Source organism: Micromys minutus, assembly GCF_963924665.1.
Source record: "Micromys minutus genome assembly, chromosome: 2".
Lineage (NCBI taxonomy): Eukaryota > Metazoa > Chordata > Mammalia > Rodentia > Muridae > Micromys > Micromys minutus.
In genome coordinates this window covers 51,776,175-51,795,958 of record NC_137971.1, presented here as the reverse complement: position 1 = coordinate 51,795,958, position 19,784 = coordinate 51,776,175, and the positions used below count along the sequence as shown (strand labels likewise).

Below are 19,784 nucleotides of genomic sequence, written 5' to 3'. Positions count from 1 at the left end.
CAGGAGATGAAATGACAGGTTTGTATTATTTAAGAGACAGGATGTCAAAGAGACAATGACCCTGGAGGAGTGTTTTGTTACCTGTTCTACTCCCCTATACCCAAGGGTCAGGTGATTGGGTTATATTTTCTCTGGATATTAATTGTGCTTACTGGGAATCTGGGGTTGAAGCAACTGTAGAATTTACCAGCAGTTCTTGTTTCCCATCCGGACTTCATGGGTCCTGGATATAGAGGCAGAGGGTCTTATCTCAAAGATAGAATCAGGGTGGTGCTTAAATGTTAACGGTATTGGCAAAACCAGTGTAGATGGCCTACACTGTCGTCTGGTAACTCTACAATAACTGTCTGGTCAAAGAGGAAGCAGACAAAAGTTGTTAAATAAAGGAGGATGGATTTAGGGGTGACAGTAATATTAATTGGCTCCTGACACCCTGCTATGAAACAGTTTCCCGATCCTATTTGAAGAAATTGTTTGTTATAAGTGAGAGTTTGACCCTCAAATCTCCATATGTAAGAGTTACCCTGGACAGAAGTAAACATGAGGGAAAGGAGGAACAATTTATGTCTACTCCAGTAGAGTTGAGCATGGCTGATGGAGTAAGACTCATTCTTTGGGGACTGGGGACAAGGTGGCTGACCTCTGAAACTTAGGGGAGCAGAGTCCTGTTGGGGTTGATATGTAAGAAGGGGAATTATCTTGAGGTGGGAAAGGAAAGGGCTTGAGGTGGGATAGAAAATCCAGTGGGGAAGATCCTCAAGCTAAGCAGCTGTGGGGGTCACAAGAATTACCTTACCCTCATGGAAACAGGGGAGGAGTGATGGGATAGGGGATATGGAGGGGAATCCGGGAAAAGAGATAACATTTGAAATGTAAATAAAATATATCCAATAAAAATGAAACAAAAAAAAATTACCTTGAAGGCACCTCACCTGATCTCCAAGGTCGACTGGGGACAGATAGGAGTTGGCTTGTGGCTGGGGTAGTGAAGTCCCACAAGAGAGAGCAGAGATGACAAACAACGGAGTGAGTGAGTGATGGAGTAGTAAGGGCTGGGGTAAAAGGCTGGGAGTCTGTCTGTACGTGAGCTAAAATGGCAAGATGCAAAGGTGGTGCTTGGGGAGAGCCTGGAGCTTAAAGGGGGCCAATGGCAGGAGCTTCACCCAATTGAGGTGAAGTTCTTGTGACATTTTGACAAGGGTATTTTTAAAGGAGCGGTTAGTTTGCTCCATCTTTCTCAAGAACTGGAAGTGGTTATGGGATATGAAAATGCCAAGGGATGTCGAGGGCTTTAGATAGGGTTTGGGAAATATGGGATGTGAATTCAGGACCATTGGCTGGAGGGAGGCAGAGATTCCAAATCAAGAAATGATCTCTCATGCCCTTGGAGGAGATCAGAGACTGTCTTGAGTCCTTTTGTTGGTGGTGGGGAATGCCTCTACCTATCCTGATATATATCAAGATCAGAAGGTACCTAATGCATTTGACTGTGGGCATGTGGATTGCCAGTCAGTCCCAGGAGAGAGCCTCTGGCCTGGTGGGTAGGAAAAGGGGGCTGCAGTATCTGGAGTTGGGGGTCTGACATTTGACAGATTTTACGAAAGTAATATAATAGCAATAGTGCTTACGAAATACAAATCCTCAGGAGTGGGGTGCAGGTGGGCCTTAACAAAGTGAGACAAGGCTTGGCCATGAGGATAAAGGAGCTGGTATAAATAGGACAGAATTTGTTGAGTATCAGGGGTGACAATGGGGATGTGGGTTGTAATGTGAGAATGTCCTGTGGTGGGGACACAGGTCTGGCCCTCAAATGGCCACAGCTCTAGCTGCCTCATTGGCTGGATTATTTCCCTTAGGCATGATGGAATTGTCAGTCTGGGGGTGGGGTCAGCAGTGGACAATTCCGATAGGCATGGGGAGATGGGAAACTGTTAGCATGACCATAGTTTGGTCTGTGTTGGTTATTGATTAGAGACCAGGGCCTGACCAAATTTGTGTGAGCTGAACCCCTCCAGAACCCCTGAGGTAGGACAGTCCAAGTGAGTTGGGTAGAGAAGTAGGTGTCAGGGTCAGTCCAGATGAAAGCAAAAATGTTTTGTGACTGTGTGTCAAGGGAGATAGAAAAGAAGGCATTGGTGAGATCTAGGACTGAGAAATGGGAAGTCCCTGAGGGGACAGTGGAAAAAAGTGTATAAGGGTTAGTCATGACAGGGTAGAGGGGAACCACTGCAGAACTGAGGAGCCAGAGATCTTGGACCAAATGGTAGTAGGTTCCATTGGGCTTCTTGACGGAAAGTATAGGAGTGTTAAAAGTGGAAGATGTGGGGCAAAGTAGAAGTGGGGGTCCACCTGGGAGGCTGGTGAAGGAAATAGTGTGTTGGAACCAGTACATGGGTGACTAGGAAAAGGAGAAAAGGGGCTGCTTTTAGGCTTTGGGTCAGATGGAGGGGGGAGTAAAAGAAACGGAGGCTCCTACTTTGGCTAGAGGATTCCTTCCCAATGAGATGGGACAGTTGGCACCACCAGGAAAGGATGAGTGAAAGAAACACCCCTAAAACCACAACAGAGGGGTGGGGTCTGGTGAGGTTAGTAAGGCTGTCCCCTACCCTGACGTTAGGGAAATGAAAAGGAGAGGTGGGTCACCAAAACTCCATCAGCACCTAGTAAGTGGCCTCCTGGTGTCAGGAAGAAGATGATGGGTTGCTCTTATACTGTGATGACTACCCCAGGGCCCCTGTCAGAAATGACAGTGGTTGGGCCAAGAGAACCTGGGCTCCTTCAGTTGTCCTTGGTCAGGCCTAGGAGATTGGCTGGAAGGTAGTCTGGGAGTCTTGGATTAGTCTTAAATAGATCTTTCAGGACAGGACCTGCCATGTAGTAGATGCTCAAAGAGTCTTTCCTGTGTGGCACTATTTTATAGACAAGAAAACTGAAGCCCAGAGAAATGAGGCCTTAGCCAAGGTCACAAAGGCAAGCAAGCTTTGGGAGGAAGAATCTAGGAGCTGGGGTCCCAGCCTCCACCTCCACAGCTGTTGTTTACTATTTATACTTCCTGCCCTCCTCCAGAGGTTCCAGTGAGCTTCCTGGAAATCTGTGTGACTGAAGGAAAGCACAGCAGAGTACAGGCAATGCTTCCGGGGCAGCAGAGGGCTCCACTTCCTCTAGAAGTCTCCCACTTCCTCTCAACTGGCACCACCCACCACCAGGAAAGGACCGATGACAGGGGTGACTTCATAAAGCTGCACGAACTGTTACCTACCCCTTAGGAGGCCTTCTCATTAGCCATCCATGACTAGTGTGCTGAAACTGAAAGTGGTCCTTCCTAGGTTATGTCCCCAAGAGTTGTTTCCCCATTCCCTGACCAGCAATCTTCTGCCTAGAATGGTTCCCCTTGGCAACCTTTGCCTTCCTTTTGTACAGATGACTCAACACCTTGCTTCCTAATTCTAGCTGATTACAAGGAATGGGAAGAAATGGGTCAGGATAAAAGTCCCTGCAGGGGCAAGCGACACTGCTTCAGTACTTGGGAGGAGGATCAAAAATTCAAGGGCTGGGGCTAGAGAGATGACTCAACAGTTGAGGACACTGACTGCCCCTTCAGAGGACCCAGGTTTAATTCCCAGCACCCACATGGTGGCTCACAAACATCTGTAACTCTAATTCCAGAAGGTCCACTTCTGGCCTTCTTGGGTGCCAGGCATGAAGTGGCATACAGACATATTTGCAGGCAAAACAGCATTTGTTGAACACACATGCATAGAAAACAAAAAAAAATCTTAAAAAAGAATTCAAGGTCACTCTTGGCTGTATAGATAAAGTCTGAGCTGTATGAGACCTTGTTTTCAAACAACAAAGAGTCTGTGTCACCCCGGCAAGGTGCCTGGGAGAAAAGGGATTTCCTGCTGAGTGAAGCTACTTAGAATCCTCATGTGTGATTGCTCTGAGCCTAGGATCCTCCCAGGACCCACTCACCACTTGCCTTTCTGGCAGCATCCTGATGGCTGTGGGACTTAGCACTTCCTCACTTCTTGTCCCTGCGATTTAGAGAAGACTAACTCCAGCTCCTGCCAAAGAGCAAGCCTGGGACCTTGGCTTTGCCCATCTCATGGATAGCAAGAATGCACATGAGACTCAAGTCAGACCAAAGAGAGAAAGGCCTCGGGAGAAGCCGTACCTATTGGGAAAGTGTGGGAGGACTCCCCCTTCTCAGGGCAGCTAAGCTGTTGCTGCTGCAGATGGGTAGCTTGTTACCGAAACCCTGCTTGAGGATGTAGCCAGGCCCACAGTGTGTATATGAGTGGGGCTCCTCTTTCTTCTCTTCTTCCCCCTTTTTTGTTTTTGAGACAGAGTTTCTCTGTGTAACCCTGGCTGTCATGGAACTCACTCTGTAGACCAGGCTGGCCTCAAACTCATAAAGATCTGCCTGCTTCTGCCTCCCAAGTGCTGGGACTAAAGGCATATGCTGTCACAGCCTAGTGGGCTTTTTCATTAAATATGTATACCCTTTCTATTCTTGTACCCTGGAAAAGGCAGGGAGGGTAGGATCCTACTATGTAGCCCAGGCTGGCTTTAAACATGGGACTATCCTCCTAAGGCAGGACAGAGAGAAAATTATGGGGACATGAAAAAGAAAAGCACACTTTATCCTGGATTCTAGTTGAAGCTTCTCGCCAGCTGAGAAACAAGAACAACACAAACATTTTCTGTGTGTGGCGCTGGAGAGGTGACTCAACAGTTAAGAGTGATTATTACTCTCACAGAGGACAGCTCGATCCCCAGTGTCCACAACAGGTGACTCACGATTGCCTGCAACTCCAGTTCATCTGGCTTTTGACGGCACCTGTGCACATGTAGTGCATATAAAATTGTGCAGCTACCCATACAGACAAATCTCTAAATAAAATGCTGTTAAGCACATTTGTTGATTATCGTGTTATGAATATCTGTGCAGGGTACACATGCCATGGCACATTCTGCATATGTGGAGGTCACAGAACAACTGTGGAATTGGTTCTCTTCTACTGCGTGGTCCTAGAATTTTACTTCCAATCATAGGCTTGGCAGTGAGTACCTTCACACTCTGAACCATCTCACTGGCTGTCAGTTATCTTTAATAAACCTCAACTCGGCCTCATACTGGCTCATTCTAAAGCTGTTTTCTGTTTTGGAACCAATGACCTGGTTTTATCTGCGTGGAAGTCCCTAAATAATTAAAAGAACCTATCAGGCTTCTGAGGCAGTGGCATGGGGTTGTGCTTCTGTCCTGGTTACCATGAATACTCCTGCCTCAGCACCCTGAGTTCTGGGATTGCAGATGTGAGTCCCCATGCTTGGCTATTGATGATGGTGTCAGAAAAGAAAAAATCTGGGCTGGAGAGATGGCTCAGTGGTTAAGAGCACTGACTGCTCTTCCAGAGGTCCTGAGTTCAAATCCCAGCAACCACATGGTGGATCACAAGCATTTGCAATGAGATCTGATGCCCTCTTCTGGTGTGTCTAAAGACAGCTATAGTGTACTTATATATAATAAATAAATAAATCTTAAAAAAAAAAAAAAGAAAAATCCAAGTTTGGAATGATATGAACAACAACAACAAAATTAGGTGCCTACTGAGTCCCTTTGCTAAAAATCCAGTGTTTCCTTCTGCGGGCACATGAGCTGACCTGCAAAAATAGCGCGCTGTTCTTTTGACCGGAAGACCTACAAAATTGCGCAAATCAGCAGGGGCAGACATCCTTCTACAGAATCTGTCCAGGCAAGTGTGGTCCACACACCTCACCAAGAGCACTCCTTGCAACAAATGGAAAATACACCAACTGGTTACTCAATACCAAGTGGTCCAACACTGAAATAAGATACAAGCAAGTAACACAGAATCAGCAGGCTAAATAAATACATGTGTATACGTATATATGTAGCAACAATTAAAGAAAAAGAAGCCATAAATTTGAAAGTAAGGGGGATATGTGAGAGGGTTTGGAAGGGAAGGTCGAAATGATGTAATTATAATCTCAAAAAGTTATTTTTAAAAAAGAGGGTTAAATCTTCTTGTTCACTATGTAGCTGAAAAAACCCTCTAACTGATCCACCTGCCTCCACTTCTCCAGTCTTACTGAGCCATAAACCCCAGCACCTGTGTTGAAAGATGTTACTTTAAGGTTTGGGCATGGTGGTACAAACTTTAAGTTTCAGTACCCAACTGGTAGACAGAGACAGGTGGATCTTTGTGAGTTTGAGACCAGCCTGTTTTACAGGGTGAGTTTCTGGCTACATAGTGTACCCGGTTGTTGCAGTAAATATTAAAAAATAAAAAAGGTTTATCTCTTTACCAGCCCTGAGGTCTCACTCCTCAGGCTCGACTCTGATACAGAGCCACATGCACCTCCGGCGCCCGGTGCCACCACGGCCCAACCCTGTCTGCGCAACTCCCTTCCTTTGGCGGTTTACTACTGCCTGTTCTCTGCCTCTGTCCCGGGGTGTTTCTTTACCCCAAAATCCCACATAAATGCAACTCTACAGCCCGATAGCTTTTCATTCAGGTTTATATACTCAACTCTCAATTCAAAACCCTCTACACAACAAGATTACACCAAATAGACAAGATACAAACTGCCCTTCTATATGAGATACTAGACCTATAAAATCCTTAATGTTCATAGCTTTTTTAATGCCAATGAACATCACCTGGGTCTAGCTGGTCCTTGGGAACCTCCATCTTGCCACGACCTTCACCCTCCGTTGTCCTCTGACCTCTCAGCCCTCTCCACCTCCCTCGCCCTGCCCAATCACTGGCTTTCCTTTATTTTACTAATTAGAATGGGAAGGTTCAGTTGGAGTCATGTGACTAGGCAGCCCTTCTGGTGGAAGTGGAATTAACATTAAAATACAAACAGCTTCAGGACAATCTACACCCTGTCTCTACACCTGTGGGCAGGAGGATCATCCACAAATTCTAAGCAGTAAATTCCAGGTTGGCTTGGAAAATGCGTGCGTGCATGCTTGAGCTTACACACACACACACACACACACACACACACACACACACACACACACACACACACACGCACACCAGAAAAAGAGGGAGAGGGAGAAAGAATGAAAATTACTTTAAAAATTAAAAGCAAAACAAAAAAAGAAAAAAGAAAAAGAAGACAGCTGGGCAGTGGTGGTATAAACCTTTAATTTCAGTACTCAAGGCAGAGACAGGTGGATGGGTGGATCTCTGTGAGTTCAAGGCAAGCCTGGTCTACAAAGAGAGTCCTAGGACAGCCAGGGGCTGTTGAACAAAGAAACCCTGTCTTGAAAAAACAAACAAACAAACAAACAAACAACAAAAAAACAAAGTAAAAGGCTTTTGGTTTTTAAAAAGCAAAACCCCCAAATCTTGCCTAGATGTTGACTTCTGCTGTGCAATGTTCTAGGCCTTTTATATTTTCTGCTTCATCAAATCCTTATTAACCCATTTACAGAGGTGACATGGAAGAGTGAGTGGACTGACACAGAGCCTGCTTGTTCTCTAAGTTCCTCCCAAAGAACTGTTACCCCATAAGGTCTTCCCTGACCTTCCAGACAGGAAGCATCCCACACACTTTTGAGTTACAGACTAAGGCTCAGCTTTCAGCAGGCCCTTCACATATGAGAAGTCAGGCCAACCTCAGCCCCTTTTCTTCCATGCACTTCAAGTCCAAGGAGGCCATCCCTAGAACAAGGGATGCTCATCATGGGAAGATTTAAACCAAGAGATCCTTATTCCCACACAGGTGGAGGCCTGAACATCCATTCCAACCCCAGCAGGTATGGAAGGACACTGGGACCAAGCACCAACACATTCTGGGTGCCACCAAATAATCCCCTCCCTGTGCTTCAGTTTTCTCACTGGCTAGAGGAAGCCTCTGGCTGTGTAGCTCCTGTGGCAGCGAGTCTTCCAGGGAAATGTCGAGCATCCTGCATGTGTGACATCTCCATAAAGCTGATGGCCTTTAGTTCATTCACATGATGACAGAGCATCGGTTAGGTGAAGGCAGTGTTTGAGAGATAGGATTACTTCTGAGAGCAAGTCAGCCACTTGGACCTCAGGTACTGGAGAACCCCCAATTTCCGCCCACCAGACTGCAGGTGCCACAGGCCCCCAAGAGCTCAGCAGAGAAGACTGGAGGCTTGGAAGAAAAGGAGATTGTGCTCTCCTCCCAGCTCTGCCTCCCTGGGTTGGGGACCTTAACTCTCTGGGTTTTATGACCCCACCTTCAGGAATGTTCTTAATGTCTGTGTTCCCTCCAAATTCACGTTCAAATACCAAACCTTCAGTTAAGATATGGTGTTACGCAGCCTCAATTGCACCAATCTCGGGAAGCCAGCCTCTGCTTCACAGTAAGGCCCTGTTTCCAAAAGAAGAGGAGGAGGAGGAGGAGGAGGAGGAGGACAAACAGCAGTGGCAGCAGTAGCCACTACCAAGCATGGAAGCTCACTAGGCAGAGGCATTAGGTTTAAGGCTAGCCTGGTGCACATAAGAGTTCTAAGCCAGCCAGGGCTGCCCAGTGAGAATCTGTCCTAGAAAACAAGAGCACAAAGCACCACCAAACTACAGAACTTGATGCTACACACCCTTAATCTCAGTGCTCTGGAGGCTAAGTCCAAAGCATCTCTGTAAGTTTAAGGCTAGCCTGGGCTACACAATAAGACCCTGGCAACCCTTGACAAGAGCTGATCTGTTGGTGTCTTGTTTTGGGGCTTTCCTGCCTCCAAAGCTATGGGAAATAAACATTGTTTAAGACATCCCGGCTGCTGCATCGTGTTGGTGTGAGGTGACGAGGGCACGGTCTATGAGTGAGGGGTCAGGGTGTGTGGTCCCACTGGTCTGGGAGTCCATATACCTCTCAGGGAAGCCTTGCAGGGCCAATTAAGGTTAAATATTACCCTGTACCCATCCCTGCTGCCACTCCCTCTTCCTTTTGAAGATCAAGCCATAAGCACCTTCCTTTCCTCTCCCTCTGGAGATGTGGTCTCCTAGGAGGAGGCACTCCTGTGCACTGTCCACCCTCTCCTGGAAGCCACTGGTCTAGGAGGTTAAGGGAGGTTAGTTAGCTCTAGTTAGAACTACAGACTGAAGGGACACTAGGCCCTAGCCTCCCTCATAGGTGTTTTTGGGGGTGACATCATACCTAAGCTTCCTCCAGATCATTTCCCTGTGGAGTTCAGAGACTGGCTTAACGAGCCCCTCAGGTGCCTGCATCCAGTCAGCGGCTCTACCTGATGTCTGGGAAACAAAAATTATTTCCAAGAAATGGGCAACCCCATTGTACCAGGTCAACCCGAGTTAGCCTCTGCCCCCAGAGCTCTCAGAAGCAAGGTGACAGGGTTCTGCTGGCATGTTCCACCTACCCAGACAGTTTTAATTATGAGCATACCTCAGGGATCCTAGAATCCAGATTCACTGCAAGTCTCAGAAGAGGGGATGCACCTGGCCGGCAGTCCTTTCTAATAGGGGAAGGGCTTTCCTCATCCTGTTCCTCCCCTTCAAACAGCTCTATAAACTAGGACTGATTTTCTCATCCCCAGCAAAGGGATGCTCATAGAAGCTATGGGCAGTAAATATAGTAGGCAGAGCACCAGGGCTCAGTTAAGTCTTCCACCTCTTAAGGCTCAAGCTGGCTTCCGGACCAGTTCTAGAGATGGCAAAAGATTGCTGTTTCATTACTCTGGTCATTACAGACATTGCTAATCAGTCATGACATGGCAGACACTACTAATCAATTGCACTTTTTATTTTTTTTATTTTACTATTTATTAGGAGACACTGTCTCTCATAGCCCAGGCTAGACCCCAATTCTGTGTAGCCAGAGATTGCCCGGACCCTCTGATCCTCTTGCCTCTATTTCCCAAGTGCTGGTTCTGCCACTGTGCCCGGATTTAGCACTTTTTGCTTTTTAAACATAAATTTGGACTTAAAGGTTCCTTTAAAATTTTTATTTTGTGTCTTGAGAGATGACTCTGTGGTTAAGAGCACTGGCTATTCTTCCAGAAGATCCAGGTTCAGTTTCCAACACCCTCATGCTTATAAATATCTGAAAGTCCAATTCCAGGGGACCCAGTGCCCTCTTTTGGCCTCTGAGGCCACTGGGCACAGACATATATGCAAGCAAAACACTCAAATGCATAAATTACATTTAAAAAGTTTAAATTCCTCATCGCCGTTGGGACAGGGTCTCATCATTTATCCCTGGCTGCCCGGTAAGTCACTCTGTCACTCAGAGACACCTGCCTGGCTCTGCTTCCTGGTGCTGGGATCTAAGGGCACGCACCATCAGGCCAGCTCCAGTTTTGCAGTCAGGCCTCCAACACTGGTCTCAGAGTGTTTGGAGTGGTCATGTTGTCACAGTTCTTTTGTCAAGCCTGGGAACTTTTATATTTTGAGGATTTTTAGTTCTTACTATGTAGCCTAGGTTGACCTCGTGAGTGATTCTCCTGCCTCTGCTTCTCCAGTGCAAGCAACCACACCAAGCACACCCAGCCCCAAGCCTGGGAATTTGCTCCACCCTACCCACATCCTTCATAGATAAGGAAACCAAAGTTCAGAGAAGGTGAGTCACCATCTCAAAGTTGCACAGCTCTAGAGTGGACTGTGAACTTGGACTTCTCCAGAGACTACAGGGCTCTTTCTCGCACACCACCCCACCCCACTTCTCCTCTAGGTTCTGTCCCTGGCATCCTGCCAGCCCTCCCGGAATACTGTTTGTTCCTTCTGTCCATCCTCCGCCATCCTTCTTCCAGAGAAGGGGCCCAACCGGAAGGCCGCTGATGTTAGGAAGTTCCACCCGCGTGAGCAAGCAAGAGCCAGGGATTCTGGGCAGCCGGTGGCTTTAGGAGAAACTGAAACTGGGTGTGCTGGGGGCGGAGTGGTCACTGGGGATTTAAAGAGCCACCACTTCCTTAGGCCTCAGTAGGGTACTGGGAGGGGACAGCTGCTGAGGGGACACCCAAGACCGGCCTGAACCTTTGTTCCCCTTGCCTAAGCCATGCAACTCAGTGGGAGTGGCGCGCTGCTGACTGGGACAGTGAGTACAGGGGACTAGGAAAGAAACATTTCGGAGAGAAAGTGGCTAAGGGTCCCAGGGCCCAGACAAGGAAGGATGCAGTAAGGTCACCATAATCTGTGTGACCTGAGACTGGGCTCCACACACCCATCTCGGGGTTTAGTTCCTCCTGGGTGTGGTGATGAAGCCTTCCCAGCTCTCATGCTGCAGACCAGCTTCCAGCTTTGAACTTGGACCCTGTTACTGCTTCCTCTCAGTCTTTTGCTCTCACCTTGTGGCCTTTTCCAGATCCTTCCCTTCTCTCCTCAATCTCTCAGAGAATCACAGCTTCCTTCTTCCCTCCCTGACTCTTTCCCCAGCCTCCATTCTGGTCCTCTGAGGTCTGAAGTTTGCCCTGAGGAGGATACAGCCACAATCCAAGGAACACGCAGAGTGGCTGGAGTCTTGCCTGAGGTGGAGGGACAGAGACAGAGTCCAGCTCTAGACTTTTGGCTTCAAGTTCCATTTAAGTTTTGGGGCCCCCATGATTGGAAGGCTCAGAGCCATCAGCAGCCATCCCCTCTCTGTCAAATGGACTCTCCATTAATTCGAGGCAGCTGCCCTACTTCAGTGTAGACCTCTTCCTGTGTCAGGCAAATACTCAGGCAGGTAACATTCCTGCTTTGTTTGAGAAAAGATCTCATGTATCCCAGGCTGGCTTCAAACTTGCTATGTAGCCAAGTCTGGCCTGAACTGATCCTTCCATTGGAACGACAGCCAGGCACCATCACGTCTGGCCATTTTGCCTCCTAACTTTTGTTTGTTTGTTCATTTGTTTTTTTCTCCTCCTTTTTCTTCTTCTTTTTGCCACTTCTGTGCTCTTCCAGCTTAGTGCCTGGTACATGGTAGGGAGATCGTATAATCAATGCTGTACTTGTCTTGTAAGCAGGAAGACCTGAGCCTGGTCCCTAGCACCAGCCATTTAAACACCTGGTTGGGTGCCAAGCACTTGTAATCCCAGCGCTGGGAAAGGAGTGCTTGCTGACCACGAAATCTTATTGGTGAGTCCCAGGTCATTGAGACACTGTGTCTCAAAAACAAACAAGCATGGTGGGGGCTGGAGAGATGGTCTATCCGTCAGGAGCACTTACTATTCTTGGAGAGGACTCCCAGCACCTTCACAGAAAGGCTCACAGCCAAACCACCCTAACTCCAGCTCCAGAGGACTTAATGCCCTCTTCTGGTCTCCCAGGGTACAAATGCATATGGCTTACAAGATTAAATAAGGTGGATGGCTTCTGAGCATGAATGATACCTAAGGTTGTCCTTCTAACACACCACACACATACACATACACACAAACACAGAGGAAACTAAATGTGTTTTGAGTAAGTGAATACCAGCTCTTTGAGACTGAGTTGGGGGACAAGCACATGGGACCATACCAGACCCTGACCCTGCAGCTTTTGTGGAGTTCTGGTCTGGGAAGATCATAGAAATGGCAGCTCATTCTGGGGTGTTTACTCCCAGCTTCTCTCCTCTACTGTCTGTGGACAGTTAGGAAAACAGCATGGGCTTCTTTTCTACCATTGAGATTATCATACTCAGGAAAAGTCAGTGCTGGCCTTTGAGAATGTGTGTTTAAGGTTGCTATGGTCTGAGTTCAGATCCCACCAGCTCTGCTTATGTAAGCTGTAAGCTGGACACAGGGTAGGACTGGCTTTACTGTAAGGAATGCAGTGTCTTGAAGAGGACTCTGGGCACCATGGGAGGAGACAGACTTTGGTAGAACAGGGCTTCTTAGGGACTAGACTTGAGAGACAATGTTCCAAGTAGCTGATCAAGGTAGAGGGGGCAAGCTACTGCCAGAACCCCAGAACCCCAGAACCTCTGTTTCCTGCCTCATAGGACCTTGAGGAGTCTCAGAACCAGCTGAAGAAGAAGCAAAAGAACCGGCTGGCTGCCCAGCGCAGCCGGCAGAAGCACACCAGTAAGGCGGATGCTCTGCACCAGGTAGGGATGGGCTCATTCTTGGTTCAAAAGACTGAGTAACTTACACAGAAGAGGTCTTCTCTTTCTTCTTTTAACAAAATTATGTATGAGTGCTTTATCTGCATATACACCCACATGCCAGAAGAGGGCATCAGATTAGTTATAGTTGTGGGCCACCCTTGTGGTTGCTGGGAATTGAACTCAGGGCCTCTGGAAGAACAGCCAGAGCTCTTAACTGCTGAGCCATCTCTCCAGCCCCCCTCTTTCTTTTTAAAAGTTTTATGTGTATTGTATATGTATTGGTATCTTTTGTGTATTGTATATGTATTGGTATCTTATGTGTATTGTATATGTATTGGTATTTTGTGTATTGTATATGTATTGGTATTTTATGTGTATTCTATATGTATTGGTATTTTATGTGTATTCTATATGTATTGGTATTTTATGTGTATTCTATATGTATTGGTATTTATGTGTATTCTATATGTATTGGTATTTTATGTGTATTGTATATGTATTGGTATCTTTTGTGTATTGTATATCTATTGGTATTTTATGTGTATTGTATATGTATTGGTATTTTGTGTATTGTATATGTATTGGTATTTTATGTGTATTGTATATGTATTGGTATTTTATACGTATTGTATATGTATTGGTATTTTGTGTATTCTATATGTATTGGTATTTTATGTGTATTGTATATGTATTGGTATTTTATGTGTATTATATATGTATTGGTATTTATGTGTATTCTATATGTATTGGTATTTTATGTGTATTGTATATGTATTGGTATTTGCCAGGGTTTATGTTTGTACAACATGTGTGCCATGCTTATGGAATCCAGAAGAGGGAAGAGATGCCCTGGGACTAGAGTTACAGACTGTTGTGAGCCCCCATGTAGGTACTGGGAATTGAGCCTGCTCCCTCAGAAAGAGCAGCTAATGCTCTTAACCAATGAGCCATCTCTCCAGGCCCAGAACATAGTTTCATTTAGCTCACTGTTCTTGGGACACGGAACCAGTCCCAGCATGACCCAGCATCGGCCCAGCAGGTAGTGAGGACTTCTTGGGGAGGCAAGGCAAAGCAAGAACATGACATGGTGTGGGAGGAGTGTGCCAGAAACATAACCCACTAAGCCACAAGTGGATCAGTCTACCCTTCCCAGTGGCCTTCATTCCACACTGTTCCCTTGCATCCATTAACTCGTGAGTTGATTAGTCATGCTTCTTCTACATCTCCCATGTTGCTTCTCTGCTGGGACACCATGTGCATGGGGGTGGGGGACACTGAATTGTCCCATTCCATTATGTTTGCAACCACCTACAACAGGGCCTGGCAGAATAAAGAGGCCTCACAATTTACTGCAGAGCAAATGACAACATCAGGGTAAGGAACTCTGGAAACACACCGTGAGGGAGGACACAGTGGCTCACTCGGGCTGCCATCCCAAGCACCACAGATGGGCTTAAACAGCACAGCTCAGCATCTGTCTGGTGTTCTGGATGCTGGGAAATACAACTCCAACCAGGGAACTGGTACTGGACAAATGCTATCACCAGATTACATATCCAGCTCCTGTAATTTGTTTGTATGCTTATTAGATTTTAATTGATTGTGTTTTAATTAAATTAAATTAATTGATGAGAGAGAGGGCCACATGTACCACAGCATGCATGTGGAAGCCAGAGGACCACCCTGTGAAAGCAGTTTTCTCCCTTCATGTTTGCATGGGTCCATGGATCAAACAGGCCATCAAGGTTGTATGGCAAAGTGCCTGTCCTTGCCGAATCACCTCACTAGACTGGCTTACTTTTTATTTATTTATTTGTTTATATATTTATTGAGACAGGCTTTCTCTGTCTAGCCCTGGCTATCCTGGAATTCACTATGTAGACCAGGCTGGCCTGGAACTCACAGAGAGCTGCCTACCTCTGTCTCTCATCTTGTCTCTCCAGTGCTGGGATTAAAGATATGCATTACCATGCCTGGCTTATCTTATTTTTAATTATGTATATATGTATGTGTCTATGCGCTTGTAGGTACAGTGCCCACAGGGGCCAGAGATGTCAGAGTCCCCTGGAACTGGAGTTACAAGTGGTTGTGAGCTGTCTGACTTGGGTGCTAGGAGTTCAAGTTGGATCCTCTGAAAGACTAGTTCACTGTCTTTTTTTTTTTTAAAGAGAAATATTTATTTTATAGACATGAGATATGAGTACTCTCTGTAGCTGTCTTCAGACACACCAGAAGAGGGCATCAGATCCCATTACAGATGGTTGTAAGCCACCATGTGGTTGCTGGGAATTGAACTCAGGACCTCTGGAAGAGCAGCCAGAGCTCCCAACTGCTGAGCCATCTCTCCAGCCCTAGTTCACTGTCTTAACCACTGAGCTGCCTCTGCCTCTCTGATGCTAGAATTAGAGAGGCATGTGCCACCATGTCTAGTATATGGGCTGCTAAGGGTTGATTTTAGAACTTCATTTATGCCAGGTGAACACCTGACCAACTGAGCCAAGCTCCCAGCCAAGATGCTTTAGAAATATCCTCTCTGGGGCTGCAGAAAGGGCTCAACTGGTAAGAGAACTTGCTGGACCTAAACTCCATCTCTGAGAGTCACACAGTGGAAAAAGAGAACCAGCTCCTGAAAGTTGTCCTCTGACCCCCACACCTGTACTCTGTTCAGATGTGCATATACATATCCACACACTAAATACATGTGTAAATAAAATATACTTTAAATTTCTATAAAGAAAAGAAATGGCCTTTTCATCTTTAGAAGTCATTGTGCAGACAGACTGCTGAAGGCTCTGAGGCCTTTCAGAACGGAGGCCATGGCTGTCCCACATGTCATTCGGATGCCCTCAAAGCTTCTCCTTTTAAAATGTCCTCAAAGGGGACTGAAGGAGGCTGAATTACTCAGACTTACAAGACGTGGAAATAAATGTTTCTGCATCTTTGCTATTACCAGCACCATAAATGGCACTTAGAAGCTCAAGCATGGGGCTGGAGGGATAGCTCAGAGATTAAGAGCACTGACTGTTCTTCTAGAGGTCCTGAGTTCAAATCCCAGCAACCACATGGGATCTGATGTAATGGGATCTGATGCGCTCTTCTGGTGTCTGAAGACAGCTGCAGTGTACTCACATACATAAAATAAGAAGTGAGTTTAAAAAAAGAAGTATAAGTGTGGCATGGAGGTGTGGAGGGGGCAGGGTGGAGCTAGGAAGCTTGATCCGTGGAGTCATGTGGTGGGGGGAGCACTTACCACCACTAATCCTCTGATGTGGTGGGGGGAGCACTTGCCACCACTAATCCTCTGATCTCTTCACATGGGTCCTGCTACACGCCGCTCCCCCCAAAAATGTTTTTAAAAAACTTAGAAGCACAGTCCTCGCACAGTGGCACATGCACCAAAGGGTTCTACTCCAAGAGGATTCATAGCCTTGCAAAGAGAGGTAGATGGGGAGGTTGGCACATGCCTGTGATCCTAAGGTATGAGAGCTAGAGTCTGCAGGACCTTGGACTATATGCAACTCTTCCTCCAAATAAAATTGCATGTTGATGGTTGTCCTGTGGGTTTTCAGAACCTGGCATTCAGCAGAATAGAGCTTAGAAAATGCTGACTCAGGGAACAGTCCTCTGAAGCCCTTATAGTGTCATATTGGTGCTTTCTGGGGACCAGGAGGCTGAGCCCTGGCCTTTAACTGACTTAATATATCCAGGACAGAATGAAGACCATATCGGAGAAGCACGGAGGCAGGGTTCAAATCCCGGCAGAGCAGATATTAGTCATGTGAACTCCCGGGGATGGGTGCAGGGGGAGGACAGGAATTAAGAGAGAAGCTTTGAGCCCCACAACAGTGCATTCAGATCCTAGAGTCTTGGGAACCTTTAATGGCACAGGAGGGCATGGTGACACATGCCTATAATCTCAGAATTTGGGAGGCCGAGGCAAGGAGGAAGGTCCACAGCAAGTTCAAGGTTAGCCTGAGCTATGAAGAAAGACCTTGTCTCAAAACACCCGGACACCAGGAAATGCTTGAGTGGATAAGGAGAAGTTATCTCTCTGCTGGTGAAATGAGCCAGTTCAGACTACATTATGTTAAATGCAGTGTTATTGGGAAGCTGCTCTTGATTGAATTCATTAACCCCAAGGACAGAGACCAGGGGGAGTCACCATGGTGTGTGTGTGTGTGTGTGTGTGTGTGTGTGTGTGTGTGTGTGTGTGTTAGAAACAGAAAGTATACACACAGAGAGAAGAAAAGAGAGAGAAAGAGGGAGGGAGGAGACCAAAAATCTGGATTATATAGGGAAGAGCCTCTGGGGAAGGGCTGGGAAGTTCAGGGTAGAGGGCAGTGCCTGGTAGGGACTGAGGGATGCCAGGAGAACCTGGAGGTCATGTTTGCTTTGATAGGTAAGAACCTTTGTTTTAGAAAGTATTTAATCTTAATCTGGAAGTTTTTACCCTGCCTTTGACATTCAGTTCCAGGATAAAATACAAACCTTTGTATTTATAATAAGCCATAATCAGCAGTACAGCTGGGCAGACCTCTACCCTCTATGCCATTATGTTTACTTCCCTGTCCACAACCCAGAGTTATAATCTGCTATGTTCCATCTGGATTGCTATTAATTTCAATTGACCAGACCTTATGGTCATGTTTTAGAATTTCTTATCCCATAGTGTCTTCTGCTCTGTCCACTTTCTCTCTCCTCCTTGTGATTCTTCTCAGACACCCAAGCCCAGAACACCAAGCTCCACTTGTCTCATTCACCAATTAGGGATAATTTGGAGGACAAGGTCACATAGCCTCATTTGGGTCTTGTTCCTGGAGGTACCCAGGCCTGGGTGGAAAGTTGGGGAACAGAATTTAGTATTATATTATGCAGCAAAAGACCAAGTTCAGGGCTGGAGAGATGGCTTAGTGGTTAAGAGTACCAACTGTTCTTCCCAAGGTCCTGAGTTCAATTCCCAGCAACCACATGGTGACTCACAGCAATCTGTAATGGGATCTGATGCCCTCTTCTGGTGTGTCTGAAGACATCTACAATGTCTTTTTATGTACTCATATGCATAAAATGCTTTTCATGTACTCATATACATAAAATAAATAATCTAAAATGAATAAATATTTTTTTAAAAAAGATCAAACCTTGCTTGTTTTTGCAAGCCCTCCCATCATGCTTTGTGCTTTGCTGTGCAAGCATGAGGACGAGAGTTCAGATCTCTAATACCATGTTAAAATGCTAGGTATGGCTATCTGTGCCGCAGCTGCAGCATTAGAGGCAGAGCACATCCCAGGAGCTTGCTGGCTAAAATGTCCAGCTCCAGGGTTATGGAGAGATCTGAACTCAAGGGAATATGAGGGAGAAAACAAGAGAGTAAAATACCCAATGTCTTCCTGTTACCTCCTCCTTTGTTTACAGTGGCCCCTCCCAAACTAAACAAAGATACAATCCATCAAACAAGAACACTGTGAATTAAGTGATGGGGCGAGAAATGGTGCTTCTCAGAAGAGCCATAGTGGGCTCTTGTGGCAAGGTCACAGCTCAGTGGGGAGTGGGGTAGGGTACAGTAGCCAAGAGGTCCCATCTGGATATTTGTATCCTGTAGCAGTGAGAACTCCAGATAAGGTCCTGATGCTGACATCCTTCCCTGCCACCTGTTTCTCCTCCAGCAACACGAATCCTTGGAGAAACAAAACCATGCCCTTCGGAAGGAGATCCAGGCCTTGCAATCTGAGCTGGCAGGGTGGGGCCGGACACTGCAACTGCATGAACGGCTGTGTGGAGCGGACTGTGGTCCCTGCCCTGCCCTGCTGCCCTCTGGATGCCTAGTCCAGGCCAAGCAACTCTCAGGACAACCTGCCCCTCATGGATACCATGGCTGCCAGGAGCACCTGGGCCTGTTCCAGACTCCTGGCTCCTCTCTCCGAGCCCAGCAACTCTCTCCAGGTCCACACTATCCTGAGTCTCCTGGCCTCCTCCCTTCCCCCCTGCCCTCACTGTCCTTTGACCCTCTCATGGTGAGGACACCTCTAACCCAGATATCCCCTAGCCCTGCCCTATCTGCATCATCATCTTCTGGCTCCACCCTGCTGGGGTCTTTCTCTAAGCTCAATGCCCTCATACCCAGCCCCACAGACCAGCTGGTCCCTCCACAGCCCCTCAGGCTGAAGCAGCAAACCAGTGGGAGGCTGGCATCCTCTGAGTCTCCAGCAGCTCTGGAACCAGAGTATCCACAGAACAGAGAGCATTTGCCTGTATTGTCTGGCTCCTCTACGCATTGGCAGAAGTCACCATTGGCTCCTAGCCCACAGGCCCTCATGACCTTCCCCCTGCTCTCTTCTGCAAAAGTTCATTTCTAGCCAGTGTCTAGAGGGGCTGCCTTACCTGGGTTCCTGAAGTAGTCTAAGCACCCAGGCAGCGCCTCCATTTCTGTTCTTCTGAGTTACTGAGTGCCTACTACTGTGGACCACACAGGACCAAGTGCAAGAACCTTGAACCTGGCTCGAACATTGCCTATGTCCTTGGCAGCACTCCCAGCTCTGCGCAGTACCTGTACACTATTCTCGGGCTACCCCAGCATGGCTCCTTCATAGGCCTTGGGATTATGGGGGCCATCACAGCTAGTAAGTGGGAATCTCTGCAAGGTTACCCGCTCTGAAACTAAGGTTGTTCACAGCACCGGAGCTCTTCACCAAGTTTTCATACATGGAACTGAGTGAGACAGTGTGTCAGAAGTGGACCCACTCCTGGATCAGAACACACATCTC

At 46.9% G+C, this 19,784-nt stretch overlaps 1 protein-coding gene across 2 annotated transcripts; it reads left to right on the top strand.

Moving 5' to 3' along the window:
- Window positions 1–11,013: 11,013 nt before the first annotated feature.
- Window positions 11,014–19,376, top strand: BATF2 (basic leucine zipper ATF-like transcription factor 2; the record flags this gene model as incomplete). Of its 2 annotated transcripts, none has more annotated exons than XM_080913519.1 (3): window positions 11,014–11,052; window positions 12,919–13,020; window positions 18,687–19,376. In XM_080913519.1, 3 exons carry the CDS (start codon window positions 11,014–11,016, stop codon window positions 19,374–19,376), a joined length of 831 nt encoding a protein of 276 aa, XP_080769645.1. The 2 variants fall into 2 exon arrangements, with proteins under 2 accessions (XP_080769645.1, XP_080769644.1); XM_080913518.1 differs by having other exon boundaries at window positions 12,919–13,023.
- Window positions 19,377–19,784: the final 408 nt, after the last annotated feature.